This window comes from Ostrea edulis, chromosome 7 (assembly GCF_947568905.1).
Source record: "Ostrea edulis chromosome 7, xbOstEdul1.1, whole genome shotgun sequence".
Classification (NCBI taxonomy): Eukaryota; Metazoa; Mollusca; class Bivalvia; order Ostreida; family Ostreidae; genus Ostrea; species Ostrea edulis.
Genome location: NC_079170.1, coordinates 67,346,896 through 67,370,787, shown reverse-complemented (window position 1 = coordinate 67,370,787; position 23,892 = coordinate 67,346,896). Strand labels below are relative to the sequence as shown.

The following is a 23,892-nucleotide window of genomic DNA, read 5'->3' as shown; positions in this document are numbered from 1 at the left end:
GTGGGCAAGTATCTGGCAAAAAATTGCGTGAAAGGTTATCCGCAATTGGTATGTCCTTACCTGGGATGTGTGTTAACTTCAGATCATATGCCTGCAGTTGCAAAATCATCCTTTGAAATTTCTTGCAGCCAAATAGGATAGAAAGCATTTCTTTCACTATCTGGGTATACTTGATTTCTGCTGGAGTAAGCGATTTCGAGGCAAATGCAACTGGTTTGCCATCCTGCAAAAGCGTAGCTCCGAGTCCGAACTGCGATGCGTCAGTCTCCAGCACTTCTGGTTTACCTGGGTCAAAGTACGTCAGAAGAGGACCGGGTGATCTGGTTATCAAGTCCTTGACCTTCTGGAATGCCTGGACCTGTGGTGAATCCCATATAAACTCGGTGTCTTTCAGTAGCAACTGACGTAACGGACTTGTGATGTTAGCAATATTTTGTGCGATCTTCGAGAGATAAGTGATCATACCTATGATAGTCTATAGTTCTGACTTGTTGGAAGGGGGCTCCATTTCCCCGATGGCAGCTACCTAAGAGGGATCTGGCTTCAATCCATCTGCTGAGAGGATGTGGCCAAAATACTCGACTTCCTGTACCCAAACTTGTAATTTCTCCTTGTTCATCTTAATGCCTGTACTCCTGCATTTATCTAACACCCTGACTAAATTGTTATTGTGCTCCTGTGGCGTCCTACCATATATTAATATGTCATCAACGATGGCAACAACTCCTGGAATACCTTCGAAGCATTAGTCTATCTTCTGCTGAAAGATGTCCTGTGAGTTCTTCAAACCGAATGGTAAACGTAGATAGCGGTACCTCCCGAATGGAGTATTGAAGGTTGTGAGAAGAGACGATTCATGTGAAAGTCTAACAGTCCAGTAACCAGAGCTAGCATCTAGTATTTAGCTTCTGAAACTTGAGGGAGTATATCGTCCAAGGTCCTCCTAGGATAGTATGGTCTCATGATGGCTTTGTTGAGTTCCGTAGGATCCAAACATACTCTGAGTTTCCCTGATACTGGCTTAATAATAACATCTAACTTGTCTCGTAGGGCTACAGGTACTTTGCGCGGAGAGTTGACAACAGGTCTAACATTGGGATCAACCTGAAAAGTACATTGTCCTGAAAAAAGACCTATACCGTGAAATACATCTGAGTACTGATTAAGTACACGACTCTTATTGTAGGGGACAACCTTATCCAAAAAGTATGTGAAGTGAACTATGCCTAAATCTAAGCATGCTCGTAGAGCTAGAATTGGATGTCTTTACCACCCGATACTCTAAGCTAAAATCTTTACCCTTAAGGTTGCTTTGGATAACAGAGTAGCTTGTGGGGTGTACAGAGTGGCCATTTTAAGCAAAAAGATTGATCTTAGACTTGCCTAATGTGCGATAGGGGGCTAAATCACTGTACAATGTTTCGGGCAGAATATTAGCTTGAGATCCTGTATCTACTTTAAACTTAACCTCCTTATGAATTGGGTCTAGCTTAATGTTAATACATGCTTGATCATGCTCTACATTGCTGTCAACATTGTCAATATTAAAATCTGAATCTGACTCAAGAAAATGCATAGCATCATTGTCAAACACACCAACATGATTAATGTCACTAGATCTTCGTGAACAGTCACTTGCACAATCAACATTGTTCACTTTACTTGTCTTCTGCTCACAGTCCCTAGTATTCACATGCATGGTTAATGTCATTCACTGATCTCGAACGACAAACACTTGCAAAATGGTTCCATTTGTGGCAATTGTTGCATTTCTGGCCTTGTGTCGGACAAGTATCCTGAGCTCCATGTCGCTTTCCGCACTTTCCGCATGGCTTTGTCTTCATCGTTGTAGACGGAATTCTTGTCGCCTTTGACGAATTGGATTGTGTCTTCGGTCTCTTTCCACTCCTATCTAAAGATGAGTGTGCGTGTGGTTAAGACTTGGACACTGCTTGCACATGCACTGGCTGCTGTCCCATGCGTTCAAGCTGTTCTTGCGAGTACTCATAAGCCTGACCTATCTGTATTGCTTTATCGAGTGTTAGTTCTTCACCAACGTTAATCAGCTTTTCTCGAATTTTCTCTGATTGAATACTGTATACAACCCTGTCTCTAATCATCTCATCAGTGTATTTAAAATTACAGTCTCTGGCCAAGAGTTTCAATTACGTGACAAACTGATCAAATGTATTTGTCCCTGTACTTCATTGTTAAACTTATATCTGGCGAAGATTGGGTTTAACTTGGGTTGAACATACCTAAGGAATCTATCGAAGTGTTGTTGTAGTTTTTTTTCATGTCATCTTCTGAAAACGCTGGGAATGTATTGTATATATCACGACCTTACTCACCAATCCAGAACAGAAGGTACGAGACTTGTTCCGCTTCATCCTTTTCTTTCTGCGAAGATCAGCTTGATGTGTTGCTAAATTGTTTTCCATGCTTTGGGCAAATTCGAACTGGACCAATCTATGATCGGTGGGGGAATGCCGCATAATTCCATGATAGCCTCGTCTTTCTTGTGGACCAATCCGCCACTTCTGACACCATGTATCGTTTTAGATAAGTTTATATTGTGGGTTCCTGGGATGGAACTTGCGGATTCATAACACGTGTGTTCAACATGAAAACGTTTATTCAACTACACAACATAATAGTAACTTGTACACCATTAGCATCAATCGTACCTAGATATATACGTATTATAACATCACAGATCCCACCTCTGGTTTGTCCAGGGGTTCGTGTTTGCTCAACTATCTATTTTGTATTGCATATAGGAGTTATGATATTGATACCCTTCATATTATACTTTAGCTGCTAAAAGAAAAAAAATGTCGGGTGGCACTATACGTTTCATTGTAATATTGTAAATATACGTATGCACCGAAAACGTTCTTTTATCGATAATTGCATACAAGAAAATTTGACGCAATATTTCTACAGAAATAACATTTTGAATATTATCTGAAAAATTCCTTCGTCTGATATGTCAAAAATGTTGTTAAATATTTACACATTATGTTAAAATATTTTATATCAATATTTACTGATTTTGATGAATTGCAGATATCTGTGTCAATGTGGGGGTGAGGGTGATGGGACAAATTACCTATTTTTGCATGGTTTAGATCTTATGAATTATTACCGGGTACGTCAAGGCCAGATTGATTAGTGATTTTAAACAGCGATTTCGTCACCAACTTCATCAAGCATAAGAAAAATGGTAGGAAAATGTGGTTTATGAACAATATTTACTCATTGTTTGTGTGCTCATTAGTATACTCTAAGACTACATTGGAAGGAAATCAGAAAATCGTATATGTAATCGGTGGAAGGGGGACATGGAAGGTGTAGATAAAATACAGCGATCAATCTCGTAGCTCCTACAAACAATACAGCGATCAATCTCATAACTCCTAAAAACAATACAACGATCAATCTCGTAACTCCTACAAACAATACAGCGATCAATCTCATAACTCTTATAAGCAATACAAAATAGATAGTCGGGCAAACACAGAGGTGGGGTCAGGTGCATAGGGGGTAGTAAGCATTCCTTGTCGACCGGTCACATCCGCCGTGAGCACTATATCCTAATCAGGTAAAAGGAATTATCCCCAGTCAAAAACAGTGTGCCAAAAACGGCCTAACAATCAGTATGAAACACGCGAGACAACATTTGAGCCAATGATAGGTTGCATTCACGAACTTGATCGTTATAACGAACATATAATTTGGGAAATGTTGACGTCAAGCGATATGTTAAAAGCCTTGAACCATCAAATTGTTTGTCAGTAGCTTGCCTCGATTTAAAAACTGATTAATGCTGAACAAGCTCTTGCGTATCGAAAAACTTGAGAGATATAAACACTCTATGCATGTGATATTAGAATATTGCTAAATAGATATAGAAAGTTGACGATGGAGAAGCTGAAATCAATACAGCCTATCATTTGATCAAATGCTGTCTGACGAGTTTCACACTGGTTGTTAGGCCGTTCTTGGTACACTGATTTTGATTGTGGGTAACTCCGTTTACCTGATCAGGATATAGGGCTCACGGCGGGTGTGATCGGTCAACAGGGGATGCCTACTCCTCATAGGCACCTGATCCCACCTCTGGTGTGTCCATGGATCCGTGTTTGCCCAAGCGTTTATTTTGTATTGCTTATAGGAGTTATGAGATTGATCGCTGTTCGTTATCTTCACCTTTTATTTATGAGTGTTATAATTTTTTTCTGCACCTTGAAAATAAAATAATGAAAAAAAAAAAAACTTTGATTACGTGAGATTCGTTTTGAATATGCTCAGGACAACCTTTCAAGGAAGATAATGGGCGCTGGAAGGAGCAGTGGGGTGGGGCTGCCAATATTTGATATATTGTCTAATAAATAAATAAATCTAAATACTAACATTCATGAAAAACCTTATGATTTCCTGGTTTTCATTATTCTAATATAACGCATTAAAGAAGTTCGCACCTGACATTTGGAGTAATGTTATGTTGGGGGGGGGGGTGATTTTTTTATTTCTACATAGAAGGATAAGTAGGAAATGAAAAAGAAATCAAAGTACTGAAATTACTGAAAAGTGCTAAGCTGACTTCATGAATTATGTCTATAATATTAATGAGCAGGAACAACAGTAAAAAAAAAAAACAAAAAAAAAAAAAAAAACAAAAAAAAAAAAAACCAGTTCATGCGTTATTCTTTATTTTCGCACAACTAAATAATATATTCCCTGCAATGAAATAACAAATATGGATTGGAAACAATGTCCTGAAACTTTTCAACATATTCAAATATAAACTGTATATGATTTTGTTAAAAACAATGGTCACCAGAATAATTTTGGTCCCACCCGGAACTAAAATCCTGTCCTTGGATCATGAAATTTTCAATTTTGGTAAAGCACACCTGCTCTTTTTTTCAAAAATACCTATAATGAAAATTTAGTATCAATAGCATTACCACCGCTGTTGTGGTCTAGGGGTAGAGTGTTCGCCCTGTATGCGGACGGTCGGGGTTCGAATCCCGGCCGTGAAAGACCTAGGTCGTTAAAACAGGTAGTGGCAATTCCATTACCAAACCCTCGGCATCAGGTGTGAATGTCAAGGGTCCTCGGAGATGACCTTAACAATGGATGTCCCGTGTCACAGTAGGTGTGGCACACTAAAGAACTCTCACTGCTCAAAGGCCGTATGCGTCAAACAAAGGGTTAAATTTTGCAGCCCTTTGCCGGTCTTGGTTACATCTCCATATGAAATAAAAATTATCGAGAGGGACGTTAAACGAGATACAATCAATCAATAGCATTAAAGGCTATGCTATTCAAATAGTTTACATATAGTCACTTTATACCCAGTTTGGCCCCCACCCATCTTCCCAAGTCAATGGTTTCTGATCCACTACGCTCCGGCCCCCACCCTGGATCATGGAATGCTCTACATGACTATAAAAAAAATTTCTTACAGATGTGATATTGTAGAGAATATTTTTGGAAATGTCAAGCTTTGGTAGAAAATGTGAAAACTGTTGTGTTCCAGTTGTATGAAATATTTTTAGAACACAACTAAAATGAAACAATCAATAGTTTGATACATACATGTATGTCAAATAATAATAGAAAGAAACAAACAAACAAAGCAACTGGACAGAAAAGAAAAATACACATAACCACATAACTAACAAACAAGTGCCACAGATATTCACGTCAAAACACACCAATGATGCAGGTCTATGAAACACTTTACATAAATTTCATCACCTCACCAGAAACATGCATCTGTATGACTTGTGCTACAGAATCTAGTAAATGGTTATCTGTATATAGCAATCAAACCATGAAAGTGAAATTATTTTTGTAATCAATAATGAAGTTGATTTCAATTCAAAATCAGGTTGGAGAGAATGTGAATCCAAATAAGTCGGATAAATGCATGTATAACTGAAAACAAAATTTAGGAAGTTATTCAAAAAAGTATTCTCTTTAGAGAAGTCGAGAGGAATAGCCTACATCGACTTCTCTTCGCAAGCATTCATATTTTGATTCCGGAAAACGTGTAAATGCCGGAGTCGATGACAGTTTATGCTTCTACCGACGTTTCGACTCAGATGTGCCTGGATTTACGCAATATACAAGCTGTTTTCAAACATTTAACAGTAATGCTCAAAACTGTCAGAAGGAAATCAAGACGATACATGGAATCAGTATTGAACCAGTGAATACTTAATTGTAGCACTCTGTGCAGTTGTACTCAAAACCTCAGGAGCTAACTTTCTTAAGTGATTTACTAGATTGCTCCATTGCATAAGGATTATCAAATTTAATTTCGATTATTACCATGTGCAGGAGCGATTAAATTTGCCTAAATCGCCACCTCATCACCGTTTTTGCATATTCCTGTTTCCTCTTTGAGCAAATAAGTTTTACAATTTCATACATGTACATATGAAGTTAACCATCTTTACTTGGACAATGTGATACCCATATTCTTATCTTGATAAATCTAAATTGTAGCAGAGAAGATTCAACTCTAAGGGAAGAGAGACGAAGGAAAAGACAGAGTATATTCTTTTTAGGGTTCAAATTTCGTTTGCCAGGGAGACAGTAGTCCCTTGGTTCTTTCACTTTTATTTATTTATTTATTTTGCCAATCCATTTGAAACATTTACATTATGTATATGCAATATTTAATTAAGTAACCATTAAAAATGATCCCATTACTGTACATAATGTAATGCTGCTTGCTTTTCAACGAAATAGGTACAGTTTCTAAAGTCATTTGGGCCAAAATATCGATGATTTCACTTGGAGCCCAAACTATGGCATTCAAATAAGGAATAGATTAGCAAACTGTTTGCGAAATACTGACTTTAAACAACATTGTTGAAGCTCCTGCACCATCAACTTGCTTGTTAGTGTATTTCGACAAATAATGTCTCTTCAGTGATGCTCAACCGAAATATTTGAAATCCGAAATAACAATGAAGGTTTAGAGCTATTGTAGAGAAAAACAGTGTGACAAAAAAGTGGAGTCAAATTCGTCTAAAGATAAGAGCTATGCGTGAGGGAGATAATCCTTAATTTTGAAATGAATTTCTAAATTTTATAACAGCAATTAAAGATACATCCGTATTTTCAAGCTAGTAACGAAATACTTCGCTACTGGGCTTTAGTGACCCTCAGGGACTAACAGTCCACCACCAGACGCCTCGACCCAGGGGTCATGATGTAAAATTTATACGGTACCAATTTTAATACACCAGATGCTCATTTCGACAAATAATGTCTCTTCAGTGATGCTCAGCCGAAATACTTGAAATCCGAAATAACAATGAAGTTATGGTTTGATATTCCTCAACTGATTCGATACGTAAGAGCATTTTCTGCGTATGATTAGTTTTAAAATCGATACAGGCTACTAACAAACAAGTTGATGGTGCAGGGGTTTCAACAATGTTGTTTAAAGTCAGTATTTCGCAAATTCTATGGCCGTTATAGCGATCTGATTTGCCAATGCAACCTATCATTGGGTTAAATGCTGTTTTCCTTGTTTTATACTGATTGTTAGGCCATTTTTGGCACACTGATTTTCACTACCGATAATTCCGTTTACTTAGTCAAGATGTAGTCCTCACCGTGGGTTTGACTGGTCGACAGGGGATGCTTACTTATGCTAGGCACATGAACCCATCTCTGGTATGTCCAACTCTCTCTTTTGTATTGCTTTTGGGAGTTTTGAATTTGATCACTGTTCGTTATCTTCAGCATTCATTTAACCATCAAACTTATATCTCTGATGTGGAAAATCTTTCTTCAAGGATGCCTATTGCTCGATATATGTTCTCTTATGAATACAAACAATAATGAGAACAATACGAACTGACATGTCGTCGCCCATTATAAAAAAGGTGGATTCGATAAGGGACACAAGCTCTACCAGATTGGTTTGTGTCCCTCCGATTATCCCTCGATATATAAAAAAAATAGTCATGCGCAATCGTCAGATTGTAAGCTTTGGTAGAGAAAGGAAAATTCTTTAAACTAAATTAAAGACTGTTATGTTCCTGTAAGATATATTTCTGATGATTTCTATTTCAGATTCCATGTGTTCAATCTCAAAATGTTCTGTAAAAAATGTGAAACTTGTCATATACTGATTACTAGAAATGCATTTGGTAGCAATCTCACCGAAAGTATTTTCTGCAACAAAATATAAAACTTTTATAATTCAACTTGTAAATCTTTTAGCGTTGTCTAGACTATTGAGTGTAACATATATGACTTAATTCATGTGGGGAAAACTAGGTGTTCAATTAATAAAATAATATGGAGGCACATATTTCAAATAAATAAAGGTGGTAACCAATTTCTTTACAAGCACTTTAATTCCCCTGACAACTCCATTTTGTCGATGAGGGTCAGAATTCCGCAAAGAAAACAATCCAACTCTTAGTACCCCTTTTCGTAGACAACGAGATCACTGGATCAGGACTCAATGTGAAGATACTCAGCACATCGAATGTACTAAACTTAACAACAGCAAAAAAAAAAAAAAAAAAAAAACTTGTGAAAAACAGTTCATCTAGGTTCAGTTTTATGTAAACTCTAAAGTGATTATGTGACCTCAATTAATTCACACGTAGGTTAATCAGGATATCCAAAAAAGGCTGAATTGTTTTATGGTGTTTTCTCACTTCAGGAAATATACGACGTTGCTCAATAATATATGATTTTCATGACATTTTATGTGCAATTCTCTTGCATTCTATCGCGTTTCTACAAAATGATATTGAGGTATTGCCCTGTCTATTTTAGAGTTAGCAAACTTATTTCATTGACTGTTCCTAATTAGTACAAGTAAAAATATAAAGTCAGTCATTATGTATTGCAGAATGTTATATATATATATATATATATATATATATATATATATATATATATATATATATATATATATATATGGCAATTACAAAGTTATTCTAGTAAAGATGGAAGAACAGTCTTTGGAAGAATCGGGGATTGAACCCGGGGGCCCTGTAACGCCAGTTAGAATATATCCCACTTTAATTAATTAGGCTATCTAACTGCTAAGCTACTCAGGTCGATGTATGAAGTATTGTAATATTACTACAATGCAAGATCTCAATTTATGTCCGATATCATACCATACGTCGAGGAGATGACCACAATTCTTTCCGAGAAAATGCTAGAAATGTAAGTGACATGTGCAAAACTAAAACAAAATCAAGCTGACCCAAAAATAAATAAATGAATAAAATAAACCACCATGAATAACATTCATAAGGTGTATCAATATTGGTATTTCTACAATATCGCAAGTCTGTTAATTGGATTTATGTAACAAATAAGGTATAGTTTCAAAATATATATCGGGATATAAATACATGTTGATCACATGTCCAAATTCCATAAAGCTGGAAGGGTATACTATTATAATATAATACTTATATTTACAATTTTGATCGATAATCATTGCTAAACCGTGTTAACAACACCTTTCCATATTTTTCAGATTATTGACCTACATAACGCATCGTTCAAAATGACGAAAACATAAAATACCTTTCCATAAAATGAAATACAAATCATTTATAGACAGGACAAAGGACGAAGACGAATCTCTTGAAAGAACTGACATCGCAGAGAATGTGAAAGTGCAGGAAGGTAAGGGACAGTTTTGGGTTTGAATTTCTAAATGCTGACAAACATGAACTCACTGAACACTTCTGTTGACTCGATAAATCTCTGTTACAGGTTTTCAACGACGCCTCACTTGGGTGCTCTGACATAAATATGATTTGGCGTGCTTGGAAACCGGCATCACCCAAGGCTGATATAATACGCAGGCAGTTCGGTGTGTAGGTCTTAATGCACGACTTAATGACGACTTACAAATATCGGTCATAAATCCTTTGAATTACTTTTATTTCTTAAAGTCAAATGCCATCGTCTAGCAGAAGGTACAATTCCACATCATAGTTGCCAAAATCAGCCATCGTTTACATAAGGGTGACCAGGAGTCAGTGTAGCAGGCGAGATTGTAGACATACATTAGTAAGACATTGTTTTACAGAAATGTTTTTATTATTGATGAAAGTCCACTGTTTGGAATACAAATAAAATTATAGATACATTTTGTGATGTTGATTTCATCTATTGATAGACTTCTGTAGTAAGCGAGAACGATTGCTAGATGTGTATTGACTTTGTAAGGCACATATATAAGAGGAATATAAAATCCAAACCTATCAACTATGGGCAAAGTAAAAAACAATACGCTAATTTGTATGCACTTCTAGTTTTAAAATACTACTATGTTAAAGATACATGAGATGGAACCCAATTCCATGAGGAAACATTCTGGATCCACTCGTATGCACACGTGGCTACGCTCGCTCTCACGGTAGCTACACCAACATATTCGACGGATTGTTTCATTAGACTAGATATTTTAGTTTACGTTTGATATATATCAACTGAAGCCATACACTCACCTGCATGAACAACGATATATTTTCCTATATCTTCAGTATAAGTATGAGGAAGTGGTATTCTGAGATTTCTCTCCCACCATCTTTTGGGTTAGTGGAGTAATTTTTGTTAGCAGTAAGACATTATCCCACCATATTTGTGTTTCTATGCAACTTTACTTCCTTATTACATTGAATAGTTTCAAACCCCTGCTGGACTTGAGCTTGCGATCTACAGTTCAGCAGTCAACCTGCTACTTTAGCAAACTACTCACCTAGGCGATAACCTTTGAAATGGATAGACAAATACTGCTAATATTTATATTTTCATCCATGTTGTAAAAGGAAGTCAACCATTTGGACGATGTAGAGTACCTTCTTAAAGTCTTGAGTTTAATGCTGCCGTTATGACGATATTTACACAAACCTACGGGCCCCGAATTGTGGCACTACAACTCCAATGCGTTTCGTTTCGTTCCGTGCAAACCGGTCACCGTTCAGTGCAGACCGTTCAGCGTCCGTGCAAACTGTTTCATGCAAGAATCGTTGCGTAGATGATCAATTCACGCTAATAAAAACGTACAGACTGTACAAACCACGCCATTAAAAACTTACAAATCATAAAGCTATTTTATAATGGGATCTGGGACAGGTAGACATTGTTGGGAATTCGAGCAGCTATTTTAAAATTCCTCTAAGAGTGACCCTCAACAGTGAAGATCTGCAAATTAATCGAAACAAAACCAACAGACAGAATTACATCCGATATACTCTTAGCCTTCGGAGCAATTTTAACACCTTTGGTTGTATCTATCAAGCGCAGAACCATTATGTATCTCTACCCTCGGTAGTTCCTTTTATGTATTGTGGAATAGTTTGCCTTGTTACACTTCTTTGATCAAGTTTCTGTTTCAGAATAAAAGCCGACTTGTGTATTGCCTGTACATTCTACGTAAATTCCATCTTTACCGCTATAGTGGTCAGCTAATCAGGGTATTTGAAATAACATTCGTAGAGAAGGTGTGAAAGTCGGAGGTGGCAATTGAAGTATGACAAAGGGAGCGTTGATAGTTTTTTATTTCTCAAAAATGAATGCAATTTTCTTCAGGTTTAAAAATAAGTCTAATGCCACATTGTATCTAAAATGAAAGTGTTCCATCCGATCGCATACATTTGTACGTACATATTAAACAGAAGAATCTGTTGATCAGAGTAACAGATTAATCAATAAACAATGTTCTCATGTACCGTTTTAAGAAAACCTGTTTTAATCAAGATTGTCAACTTGCCACGAATATCAACGCTTGACTGTATATGTCTAATTGATAAAGCAAATATTGCCAAAATAAATTAGTCCGGAATTACCTTTACTTCCACCCGTGGAAATATTAGAATACGTCAAATTTCGATAATAATGACGACCAAGGTCAAAAGAATCTTCTTGTCGACCAGAAATTTTCTTTTTTCCTACTGATATTAGCTAGGCATTGTGGGAGCTTTCGCTGCACGATTTCCTCGCCTAAATTCTCCTACTGTCCCATTTTGGTAAAAGAAACGATGACTATTGTGGACAGAATTCATTTTTGTCAGCTATGAATTAACGCAATATGCATGTGACGCGACCTACAAATTGATTGCTATGCAAACGTTAAGACATTTAAACGCCTTTTTGTTTTCGGTGAATTCTCAAGAATCTATCCCGGTTTCTTTAATACCGGACGGCACCGGGTTGTCACGTTTACTCGATTTTGTTCAATACATATACAATAGACTCTCTTGCATAATGATGATATTTTTGTACACCGGTAGGTGAATCGATGACTTGTTTTGTATTTAACACCATTGGAAGTCTGATGCGGTAATACTACCATAAACAGGTGTTTAAACATATAACGTCATAAATATCATTTAAACACCACATGTATCTAAGGCACACGAACTTTGTTATTGAATGCATCATTGACATGCTTTTGGTCTTTGTTATTATCCAATTCGTTTTTACGTTTATAACAATCATTTGGTAAAACGTTTATATGCACCAAAGGAAATCAATATCCACTAATAAGAGAATTGGACTGGGCAAAATAAACTTCAACACTTCTATAAAATTTAAAATTTCTTACACCATTTGAGCATTATCTTCATAATGAATTTGGAATTTTAACTGAATTATTCTTAAGTCTTAACTTACTTGCACAATACAATGAGTTATTTCCCTTGAATTCAGTGCTAGGCAAACTGCTCACTTTTATTTGGGAATTTTGATATATAAAACGAATGCACGCATAATGAAATTCCATGTTTATTACATGTGGTTTGTCATTTATTAAGGTTATTAAAACTAAATACATGGACATAAAACATACCCAGTAGTACATTGCTTTAAAGCAATTAAATAATATCCAGTTGTAATAAAGACACAATTCGCATAGAATCGTGCAAATAACAAAGTTTTGTATCATGAAAGATTCACTGAAATTCGGCCATTTAATATCAACGGTTAGCAGAAACATTTTTACTTCGACACTTTCATAAACTGCATTGAACAATATTAGTGCCATGTAACAGAATTCAGAAACGTTAATTTTAGTCGAGATGAGTTAGGACAAACGTTCATTGTGCGCAGGATGATGATTTACATCAAAGACTAATTTTAGTCGAGGCTATATACATGTATCGATCAAACGAAAAAAACTGTGTATATTCTACTATTGTATTGTATTTCAAGTGAAATTCTGATTGCTAGCTGCATCAGTGCATCTCAGTTTCACCATCGTCAACTTCCATATTTATACTGCAATACTTCACTATCACTTGCAGATGGTGTAGAAATCTCTCTCAAATGATTCAATGCTTGTTTTGTGTATTAATAAATATTAATTTTTGATCGATAATCCTGACTGTTTATGACAAAATTATATCCATTTATCAAGGGCGATAGAATCAGGTAAATTCGTAATTGAATGTAAAACTTATACGGTACCAATTTTGATGCAACAGATGCGCATTTCGACAAATAATGTCTCTTCAGTGATGCTCAACCGAAATGTTTGAAATCCGAAATAACTATGAAGTTTTAAAGCTAAATATAGCCAAAAACAGCGTGCCAAAAAAGTGGAGGCAAATTCGTCCAAGGATAAGAGCTATGCATGAGGGAGATAATCCTTAATTTTGAAATGAATTTCTAAATTTTATAACAGAATGTGTACCAGGAAGGGAGAAAATGCAGACCGGGATTCGAACCCGGGTCTCCTGAATCTCTAGTCAGGTTTTTTCCAACTGAGCTAACTGGACGCCGACGATCGAAACTGGTCTGGTCCGTTGCATTTTCTTCCTAGTCACGGTACCAAATGTAACAGGAAGGGAGAAAAATGCAACGGACAAGACCGGGATTCGAACGCAGGCCCCTGAATCTCTAGTCAGGTATTTTACCGACTGAGCCAACTGGCCACCGGCGATCGAGCCCCACTGACCACTATAGATGAATACAAATACGATATGATATGAATGATTATCGTTGAATGAATAGGAGATGTGATTGTTAATTTCGGCTTAATTTCTTGGTAATGTTGGTTTTACTGTGTCAGGAATAGGAAAAGTCATCATATCACAAAACGAAGGGATCTTTTATGTATCCGTACTGTAGTCAAATTCTAGAGACGTTTTACTGATAAATAGTAGCTAAATATAGGTAGTACGTCTGGCTAAAACAACCAAACGATGTAAGTTACCAAGGTTTTGCTATATTGATAGGAACTTGAATGATTTATGGCTTTTTACACCATAAGCGTACTACATGATTTATTTATAGCAACTTTCGTCAACATATGGTATTTTTCTATATTGATCATAGCTTTTTGCGTAGCATTTCCCTTGCCGACCAAAAGGTTCTACAATGCGCATGACACAGGATCCATATATTGGTTGCTACACACAAGTAAACACATTTAAACGCCATTTTCTTTTCGATGACAAAATGTTCAAATGTTCCAATGCAATGTTCGACACCTATTCCAATTCAGGAAATTTGAGAAAAATAGTCCCTGCAGGAAGAAACTGAGTAGCCAGGTTTACTGAGATTTGTTAAATACACACACTCTTGGTTATCCCGTATAATGAGGCATTTCTTCTGGCGCTGAAAGGTGAGTTGATGAGGGGTTTTGAGTATTTAATATTATCGGGAATTATCGCATATAGCTTGTTTGAAATATAATTTGCTAAATCAATAGGAAATCACGAACTGTTTTATTGGTAGGATATCATACATAGAATAAAGGTTTGAATGTAGCTTACTAAATTCTCGCAGAATGTTAAATTTAAGAGTTTGTTTTATTACATTTATATACATTTTGATAGGTAAAATGTTGCTAAAACTTGCATGATGTAAACTAATAGAGGCCGGAGCCCTCTCATGGCCCGAAGGGCCGTGAGAGCGGAGCTCTTCCTATAGGTAACACGTATATACATGTTTGAAAGGAAAATATAGGAAAATATTGTTAAACCATACCAATGGAACTTGAAAAGTTTGGTACCAATGGCGTCGATTCGAATATTAGTGCATGAACATCTATTTCTCCATTTTGAATCTCGTTTACCCTAGTTCACGTCATTCTGAGATGTTACACATAAAATCCGTAAAAGCATGTAAATGTTATTTTCCTAATCATATATAATCACTCCACGATTAACGTCATGTTTTTTGTTGTGGTTCAAACGCTATGTTTGTAAATTTGCTAAATAACGACGCTGAATATGATGTCACAATGTACTGTTATATATTCCCGCGTTCAATATATAGGCGGATCAAATGTTCAAAATTAGGATGCTTTGATACAGCTCCGTCCGCGTGCTAACTTCGGGTTGTTTTTGTCCTGCTTTGAATATAGATACTAATGCCAAAACTTTTTTGCTTCGCCCTCAAACACGGTCACGCCGTAAAACATATTATACATACTTATCTTTTTTAAAAAAGATTATAGTGTTACCTCAACATATATCATTTACAATGCATGCAGAAATGATTATAAGAACTGGTTAAATCAATTATAACAATTCTTTTATAGTAAGGTACGCTATTTATAATTCATAGATTCTACGACATGTATTTTCAGCAATTAATATCTGACAATTTTATTTGATGGTATACATAACCATACTTTATGAAATATCTAAGAGATAATTGATGGTTAATTTATGAAATCTGAATATAGTAGATAAAAGGTATTCAATTAAAACAAAGAAGAAATCGTCATATAAATGTAGATTACTTTTTCATAAAATAAAGTGTATATTTATATAAAATATGATGTTTGTGATGTATTTTGCACTATATAATTGTGTTTAAAATTTTGCAAGTATCCTCCGTTCCGAGTTAAGAATGCACACCTGGTATTAGGCATACCCCTCTTCTTACCGGGAAATACCACGATATCCCTATTACAATTGGCGGATCGCCGAATTTTTGAGTGACGGGAGCATTAGCCAATCAGAGAGCTCCATTTACACGCGCTTTCTGAAGCTAAGGACACGCCGCCATTTTGCCCGACAACAAGCGAAAATTCGACATTTTATCGGATTGTTTACATTGGTTTATGACAACGCAATTATGGTGAAACGTTGCTGTTGGGACACTTGTAACACTGATAGTAGATACCCAGATCGGCTTCAAGGAGAGATAGTGTTCATTCCTTTTCCAAAACCTGGAAGAAACTTGGAAAAAGCTAAGAGGTGGATACGCTTGTGTGGTTGTCCCCATTATCAGTTAAATGAAGATATACTCAAAGAAAGAGGGAAAGCGAAACATTTATACGTGTGTGCAAAGGTAATATGCTCACCGATACTTGTAACACTCATTAAAATATTATTAAACTCGTAAATAGAAAGTACAAAGGGGACATAGGCCTAGCTGCAGATCTGGTGCCCGTGCAGGTCGACTGCATCATCAGTGCATGATGACTCGTGTAAATACAAGTTTTTTGTCATGCACAGTTACATGTAAAGTGCTAGGTAATATGAACTGCAAATGAATAGGTAGGTATATCAAAATATTAGTGATTATGTTATACATATTTATGCAAACCCATGCAGTTAAATACGACCTGATCTGATGACTAAATATAGCATGGAATGATCCAGGATTTTAACAGGGGGATCAAATTTTGGCAAAATAACCATTCTATTGGTATTCATTTTGTTTTTATTTTAAGCTTCTGTCATGTATAACCTGATTTTTTTGTGAAACCTTTTAAACATATTAGACAGTAGAATTTAATCACTAAAACTTAGTGAAAAATAAAATTATGAGGAAAATCTTGAATCAGTCCCTTTAAGACTTAAGTACTGTACATGTACACAATCACTGTGACAGTAGATTCAGGTATTCTATAATCATATAACACGGATACTGAAACATGTATACATATTCTACAACGATGCCAACCAGAATTCTGTTTTAGCAAATTGCACTACATAGCAGGGTTGGCAAAAAAGTTGTCAATATGAGTATTGACCGGGCCGGTGGTCAATACTGGTTAAAACCGGTCAATAATGGTCAATACTGGTTGATTGAAAATTCTTTGGTCATTATAGTCTGTGTTGTTGGTTATTTTAAATGTTTCAGTGGCCATCAGTATGGTAAATACTGTAATTCATAACATGCACTATCAGTTTATGATATACTTGCAAGTCATAATATTAAATAAATAATGTAAATGACTCTGTTAAATTGGGATAGTATGATGGGGAAGTGTTTTCTATTTCTGTTCAAATTCTTTAGTTTATCAAGAACTACCTTGAGGGGATGTGTTGGTGATGTTTTCATAACAATAACATGTACACTGGTCCTCTCTGGTCCCAGAGTATGCTAATTAACACCTGTCAACTTTGTTTCCGGTGCTCTGGTACATCTCCTGCTCTGTACATTGCAACACATTGTTTATCTAGAGCACCTGTCACCCAATTCATATTAAATCACTGTGTTTATTTAATGTCCAGCTACCTGTTATTCTTAATCTGTCCAGGTACATGTATAAGCAGGTCTGTCTCCTATTGTCTAGTTATGCTATATTTGACCCTCTTTTATAGTTCTGAAGATATTATGATCACAGTTTCAGCAAACCAAATATATTAAATTTATGAAATTACATCTAATTATCTAATCAAAAAGATTGATAACCAATTGATCCATATATTATAATGAAAAGACTTAATTTATCTTTGCAAAAAATGTACAAAAATAGGAAAATGGACAGTTTAAATCTCAATTGACCAGTAATTACCACTTAGGGAGTATTGATCGGGGCGGTTAAAACCGGGGGCGGTTTTAACCGCCCAACCCTGCTACATATGCACATACCCTTTATTTAATGTATAATGTCCCACTGCTTTCTTGATTTCATCATATTGTTTAGTCATCATTTTTATTATTATAAAATTGGATGTTTTAATTGTTACAATATTTAAAAGATAAATTGGATGTTTTTTAATGTGTTCCTTTTTTCAATTATTAGCATTTTGTCAATGACCAGCCATCTGAGATTCATCCTGATCCAGTGTCTGCAGTCAGTTATGATGCATTGACACCAGCTCGAAAACCACCCACCAAAAGAGGGTCAAGTTCAGAAACGAGAACTACATCTAAGCGACAGATTTTGATGGACATTAGTACTGATATGTAAGTTGTAGTGCATGTACATACAACAGGGTGTCAATTTAAGCCACTTTTGGTCTAAAAAATATGGGATTATAAGGAAAACAATTTGCAGTTTATAGGGCAAATATAGGGATTTTACAGCAGATTTATAGGAATAAATAGGGTTTTTATTAAAGAATTTGTATAAAAGTTTATTAATAGTTTCTGCATAGTATGTTTCTGGAGAAGAAATAATATGAAACATAAACAAAGACAAAATCCTTTCAGATGTGGACAGTTTTCCATCCAACAGGCAGTTCTTATACAATGATCATAGTTATTCTCTTCATAACAATCTAACTAAATATCAATCTAGCATCAACTCTCTCTTTTTTGTTTCTTTCTTTTTTTTTTTTTTATCATTTTTGAAAATAGGACTGTCCTTTTTTTTTTTTTTTGGATATATAGGGCTTTATAGGAATTTTTATAATGACTGGTAGGGTATATATAAGAACCTTTGGGTTTATAGGAATAAATAGGGGCTTGACACCCTGAATTATAACTATATATATATAGTATTGCATGATACATCTGCAAGATAAAGCATTTTGAAGTAAATATTCTCACATTAAAAAAATGGCAATGCATGTACAGTGTACTATATTTAAGCAAAACCTTTACCCAGTCTGACAAAAATTTCATCTTTAAAAAAATATTTGTAAGAAAAATGTTTCTTTGTAATCCATATCAAAGGAATCAGCACAATGAAGCTGGCAGTGATGTGTTAAAGGCATCATCTGAAATCCAACATGTTTCAACGACTGCAACTACAAGTTCTCAAACATCAGCAACAGAAAATGTTAACCCAATTCTTCCTGGTAATTATGTTCTATGATTGAATATTAGTATCAAGGAGCAGTATTTGCAAATGACATGATATCTATGCACCAAAATAAAAAAAATGTAAATACTTCACTGAAAGTGTAAAGAGAACTTTACTCAACTGAATTTGAATTATCTAGTACATTTATATACAAATTTAAGTGTATGACAGCAAACACAATTTTATCTCCAAGACTCTCTACATATATCTACCATACACAGATATTAATGACCTGTAAACAAATCTTTCTGTCACACTGAGTCAGTGTTTATTGTGTCCTTGTTGTTATGAGGGGAGGGGGCATATTATGTCAGATACAAACACATTCTTGTTTTCATAGTTGGTGTGGTAAATCAACATTATACATGTAGATCAGAATCACATTTGTGGATAAATGGCTTAAAATGTTGGACATAAAACTTAGCTAGTTTCTGAACTAACACATCCATAGTAGACTTGTTTGGATAAACTCTTTCTACATATAAGTCTTGTTTGGTATATGTAATGAAGTCACAAAATGGAGCTCCAGTAACTAGAAGCTGTCCTTGGACTTGATACCAGTGGGAATGCTCATGTTTTAAGCTGAAAGTGTCGCCATTTCTTTGGAGGAAGAAATCATTTCTTGTTTCACATGCTTCACTGATGGTCTTGTCTCTGACAGAGTAAGGACATTTAATTTCAATCAAGCCACTTTCAGACTTATCACACACTATGCCATCAGGAGTAGCACCTAGAAATGGTAGTTCTGTGTTTACAATCAAGCCTATATCATGAAGGTGGTGTCCGGTTTTCTTAATGTACATTTGCTTGCCAATGTGTTCATTCACTTTACCATATGATGTAGCAGAAGATGTGAAATTATTCTTTTGAAATGTGTTCTTTAAAAATTTCTGGTTTACGTCTTTTTTTCTTCTTATGATTAGTCCGAAATTGGATGCCGTTATTCTCTTACTTCGTTCTGTATGTCATATTTGGTTCAGACTCTGAGATCTTGTTGATTTTTCCAAATTAATTGCATCACTCTGTGTCAAATTCAGCTCAGTCCATTCATGTGTAAGGTTTTGAATGCATTCAAGGTCAACGCAGGTATGAAGGGCTTTTGGGAACACAGTACTTCCACAGTTTTCTGCTGCACGGGGTTTTGTAATAGGTAAAATCAATGGTGTCTGAAATTATGCGATAATAAATACATTGCAATAATAAATACATTGTAATGATAGACATGACATATAATGTTGAGGGTTATGTTTAGGATCTCCAATGAGTTGTGATCGGATGTGACTTTCATGGAAAAAGTGTGTTTTCTATCGGGATCCATGTTGAGTTGTATATAATTTATAAATCATGTCTAATGAAAAACCATTCACGATTATTTTTATCATATATGTTTTACATTATTGTACTACCCATGAATACAAAAAAAAAAAAATAATATTAAATTTTCTAAATATATTTCAGGTTGTAATCCACTTGAAATACTGGCCATTATTGCTGACAATACTGCATTAACTGAAGAGAAGGAAAAACTACTCCGAATTAATTTTGAGCTGCAACAACAAAATTCAGGACGATTTGGATATAAAAAACTGAAGGACACTGATTATCAGTATTTTACAGGGTTTTCTAAAGACCGGTTCAATGTTTTATACTCATTTTTAGTACCAACAGAAGAAGATCCTATTATATGGAGTAAAACTCTTAAAGGTGCAAAATCGTTGTCAACAAAGGATCAGCTCTTGCTTGTTTTGATAAAACTGAGACAAAACTTTGACTTTAAACATATTTCATATTTGTTTGATATATCTGTGCAAGACTGCAGTGCAATATTCACCCACTGGATTAATTTCATGTTTTTTAGACTAGGTAGTGTAGATATATGGCCTCATCGTGAAGTAATAATCGAAAACATGCCTGAAAATTATAAGAAAGATTTTCCAGACACTTTCGTCATTATTGACTGTACGGAGTTAAAAGTACAAAAGCCCAGTTCTCTCAATCGACAGAGTCAATGTTATTCTGACTATAAGTCATGCACAACTTTGAAAGGACTTGTGGGCATAGATCCAAGGGGGTCTGTAATATTTTCTTCCATGTTATTCTCTGGATCAGTATCTGATAAAGTTATTACAAAGGAGAGTGGCTTCCTAAAGTATTGTCAGACCTTAAACAATGTGGGAGATTACAAAATGGTGATGGAGTTATGGTGGACAAAGGGTTAAATATTGAAAAGGAAATCGAAGCTATTGGTCTTCGACTAAATATTCCACCTTTTGCGTCATGTGCAACACAGATGAAAGCTTCAGAGGTAACAGAAACTGTCAAAATAGCCAAACATCGTGTGCATGTTGAACGGGCTATTGCTCGTATAAAACAGTTTAAAATACTATCGGGCAAAATTAGTTTTTCTCTTTTTAGTATTGTTGATCAGATATGGTTAACTTGTTGTGTATTGACCAATTTTATGTCATATTTAATTCAAGATAAAGAAAACTGCTAAACTTCATTCACTAAATGTGTTTTGTTGTAAATTTTCATAATATAAACGAGGTTTTCCTACAAATGGATTTTTTTTAAATGAATCGATTGCATGTGGAAAATGTAATAATCATTGATATTTACTGTATAATGCTACACCAAAGAAATTTGATATGGATGAAAAGTGAGGATATTTGCAACAATATTTTGAAATTGAAAACTTTAAAATTTACTTCCTTTAGTCACAATATACAGTTTTAGTATAAAGCAATCTGACCAACAAAAAAAATTTAAAACCTCTGCAGGACTCGAACCCTTGATCTACAGTTCAGCGGTCGATATGCTAAGCTACTCAGCTAGATGATGATTTTTGAAATGAAAAGACAAATATTGCTGATATTTATATTTCATTCCATGTTTTAAAAGGAAGTCAGTCATTGTGATACTGTAGAGTACCTACTTAAAAAGTTTAATTCATATATTTTGTCTGAATAAAGTTTAATTCATATATTTTGTCTGAATAAAGTTTGTAACTTACATGATAGCTGAGAGGAGATCCTATGTAATGAGCACCGAATGGAGTGTCAACAGTTGGTCCTGCTGCTGTGGATACCAGATAGGAAATCGGGGCTTGTTTAAACTTTTTCAGGATTTCCATATCCATTTCACTGATTTCAGTTTTCCTGAAAATTGTTGAAAATAATTTTGAATGACCATTTAAAAGAACTTGATGTTGTAGCAAGTGTTCAGTGCCAAACACTTGGGCGTGACTTGGCAGCTGTGTAGTTTGGAGTGTTTTGGCTGAGGACTAATTACTACACTTTTAAAAACTTGTTAGAGGTCAGGGGCCCGTTTTACAAAACAACCTGTGGCAAGTCTTAAATTGTATTATACAGTTATTACTTTAAATGAATGAATTAAAACTTTTCTAAGGCTAAATTTTCACTATTTTCTTTTTTAAAAAAATGCATTCGGAGTGAATGATTTACAATAAAGTTGAAAATGTTGTCGTAAGTCTGAAGTTCTTTTGTAAAACATATCCCTGGTGTCCTTGTAGGTGCTTTACAACTAAGTGAGTCTTTTCTGCTGAAAAGCCTTAATTTGGCCAAAACATAATTCAAAGACTGTCTCCATGTGAGTGAAATGTAGAATGACAATCAGTCATTTAAAACAATTAGAAAAAAAATAAGAGAAAAGATTGATTGAAAGATGTACACTTTTTTACCGTGTGTCAACAAAGGAAGCCACAATTGGCTTTCTTTTTCTGTTTAGGTTTGATGGGTTGGAAATGATCATCTGGGACACTGGTTCTGGTTGAATCTTGTCACCTCTTGGCTTATCCCACTGTTGGGGTAGGGAAGTTGATGACAGCATTGAGGGAATTTCAACAAAACCAGAAATCTTCCACTGCTCCAGAATCATGATAACAGCTAAGACATGTGCACATTGACCTGCCTCCCTGTAATATGTACACAACATGAAAAAATAGAAACCAATCCCCACACCAAATTTGCATAATATACATTTATCAAATTAACAATAGCATTATAATACTACATGTACCAAAATACAAAATTATTTTACATGTATATGTGTAGTATAATTATCTAAACAGGCTTTTGGGAAAGGTGTGTACCTGTATTTGGTAAAGATACTGAATCATAGTTACACTGACCTGGTATGTGCACCCTTTAGTTAGCAAGTAACTGGAAACACAAACATTGGTAAAATGCACCGAGTTACTGAAAGGAACAAAAATGCAACAAATGAAATTTGGAAAAAAAAGAAAAAAGAATAAGAACAACACTGAGCAACGTTTATGAAATATGAAAAAACTTTTCCGAGTGAGGTTGTTTACAAACGCTCTCTATACCTGAGGCTGATGCACGCATGTACGTAGATCTATACGCTTCAAGAACAATAATTTAAATAAACAAAAACGTAAAATTGAAATTATAAACAACTAAAAACTATTTCAATAACTCAAAATAATCGTATACACACCCAGCTTTGCAACTGCAATGTGCATCGTCTAATTTCTTCCCATCAAAGTTGACATCAATGTTGATCTTGTGTGGGTCCTCCGTTTTCCTCTGACTCCGATATACTTCGGCTTTTATTAGCATATTTTCTCGTTCTTGTGCATATAATTTGACTGATTTAACATAGGAATCCTTCATAAACGCGACAGCCCGTTGTTTTTGCCGAAGGGACGGTGTATGTAACATGTATGATGCGGGAAAATCGTCTGGTATGCCCTTTAACGACATGATCCGCGCCATGTTGTTTATGCGTTTAATGTCGGGCTAGTTACCGTCGTCATGGTGGGCGGGGCGTACACGAAAATCGGCGATCCGCCAATTAATCAGACTGGTGGAATCGTCAGAGTTTTCTCAAGTGGAACT

At 35.4% G+C, this 23,892-nt stretch overlaps 2 protein-coding genes across 3 annotated transcripts; one reads left to right on the top strand and one right to left on the bottom strand.

Annotated features, from left to right (window-relative positions):
- Positions 1-15,644: 15,644 nt before the first annotated feature.
- LOC125655183 (uncharacterized) lies at positions 15,645-21,515 on the top strand. Its single transcript, XM_048885381.2, has 4 exons — positions 15,645-16,320; positions 18,008-18,171; positions 18,883-19,007; positions 20,471-21,515. The coding sequence occupies exons 1-4, from the start codon at positions 16,105-16,107 to the stop codon at positions 21,229-21,231; spliced, it is 1,266 nt and encodes a 421-aa protein (XP_048741338.2). The 5' UTR covers positions 15,645-16,104; the 3' UTR covers positions 21,232-21,515.
- Positions 18,777-23,666, bottom strand: LOC125655181 (uncharacterized). Of its 2 annotated transcripts, XM_048885378.2 has the most exons (5): positions 23,492-23,661; positions 23,163-23,229; positions 22,713-22,946; positions 22,026-22,170; positions 18,777-20,178 (listed from the first exon to the last, which is right to left on the bottom strand). In XM_048885378.2, exons 3-5 carry the CDS (start codon positions 22,907-22,909, stop codon positions 19,978-19,980), a joined length of 543 nt encoding a protein of 180 aa, XP_048741335.2. In that variant the 5' UTR covers positions 22,910-22,946; positions 23,163-23,229; positions 23,492-23,661; the 3' UTR covers positions 18,777-19,977. The 2 variants fall into 2 exon arrangements, with proteins under 2 accessions (XP_048741335.2, XP_048741332.2); XM_048885375.2 differs by having other exon boundaries at positions 22,713-23,229; positions 23,492-23,666.
- Between the last annotated feature and the right edge of the window lie 226 nt (positions 23,667-23,892).

Coding starts and splice junctions, on each gene's coding strand:
- LOC125655183 (XM_048885381.2), top strand. CDS start 16,105: ATGGTGAAACGTTGCTGTTGGGACACTTGTAACACTGATAGTAGATAC. Junction 18,172..18,882: donor ATGGACATTAGTACTGATAT/GTAAGTTGTAGT, acceptor TCCATATCAAAG/GAATCAGCACAATGAAGCTG. Junction 19,008..20,470: donor TGTTAACCCAATTCTTCCTG/GTAATTATGTTC, acceptor AATATATTTCAG/GTTGTAATCCACTTGAAATA.
- LOC125655181 (XM_048885375.2), bottom strand. CDS start 22,966: ATGTTGTGTACATATTACAGGGAGGCAGGTCAATGTGCACATGTCTTA. Junction 22,171..22,712: donor GCTTCCTTTGTTGACACACG/GTAAAAAAGTGT, acceptor AACAATTTTCAG/GAAAACTGAAATCAGTGAAA. Junction 20,179..22,025: donor GATCTCCTCTCAGCTATCAT/GTAAGTTACAAA, acceptor GCATAATTTCAG/ACACCATTGATTTTACCTAT.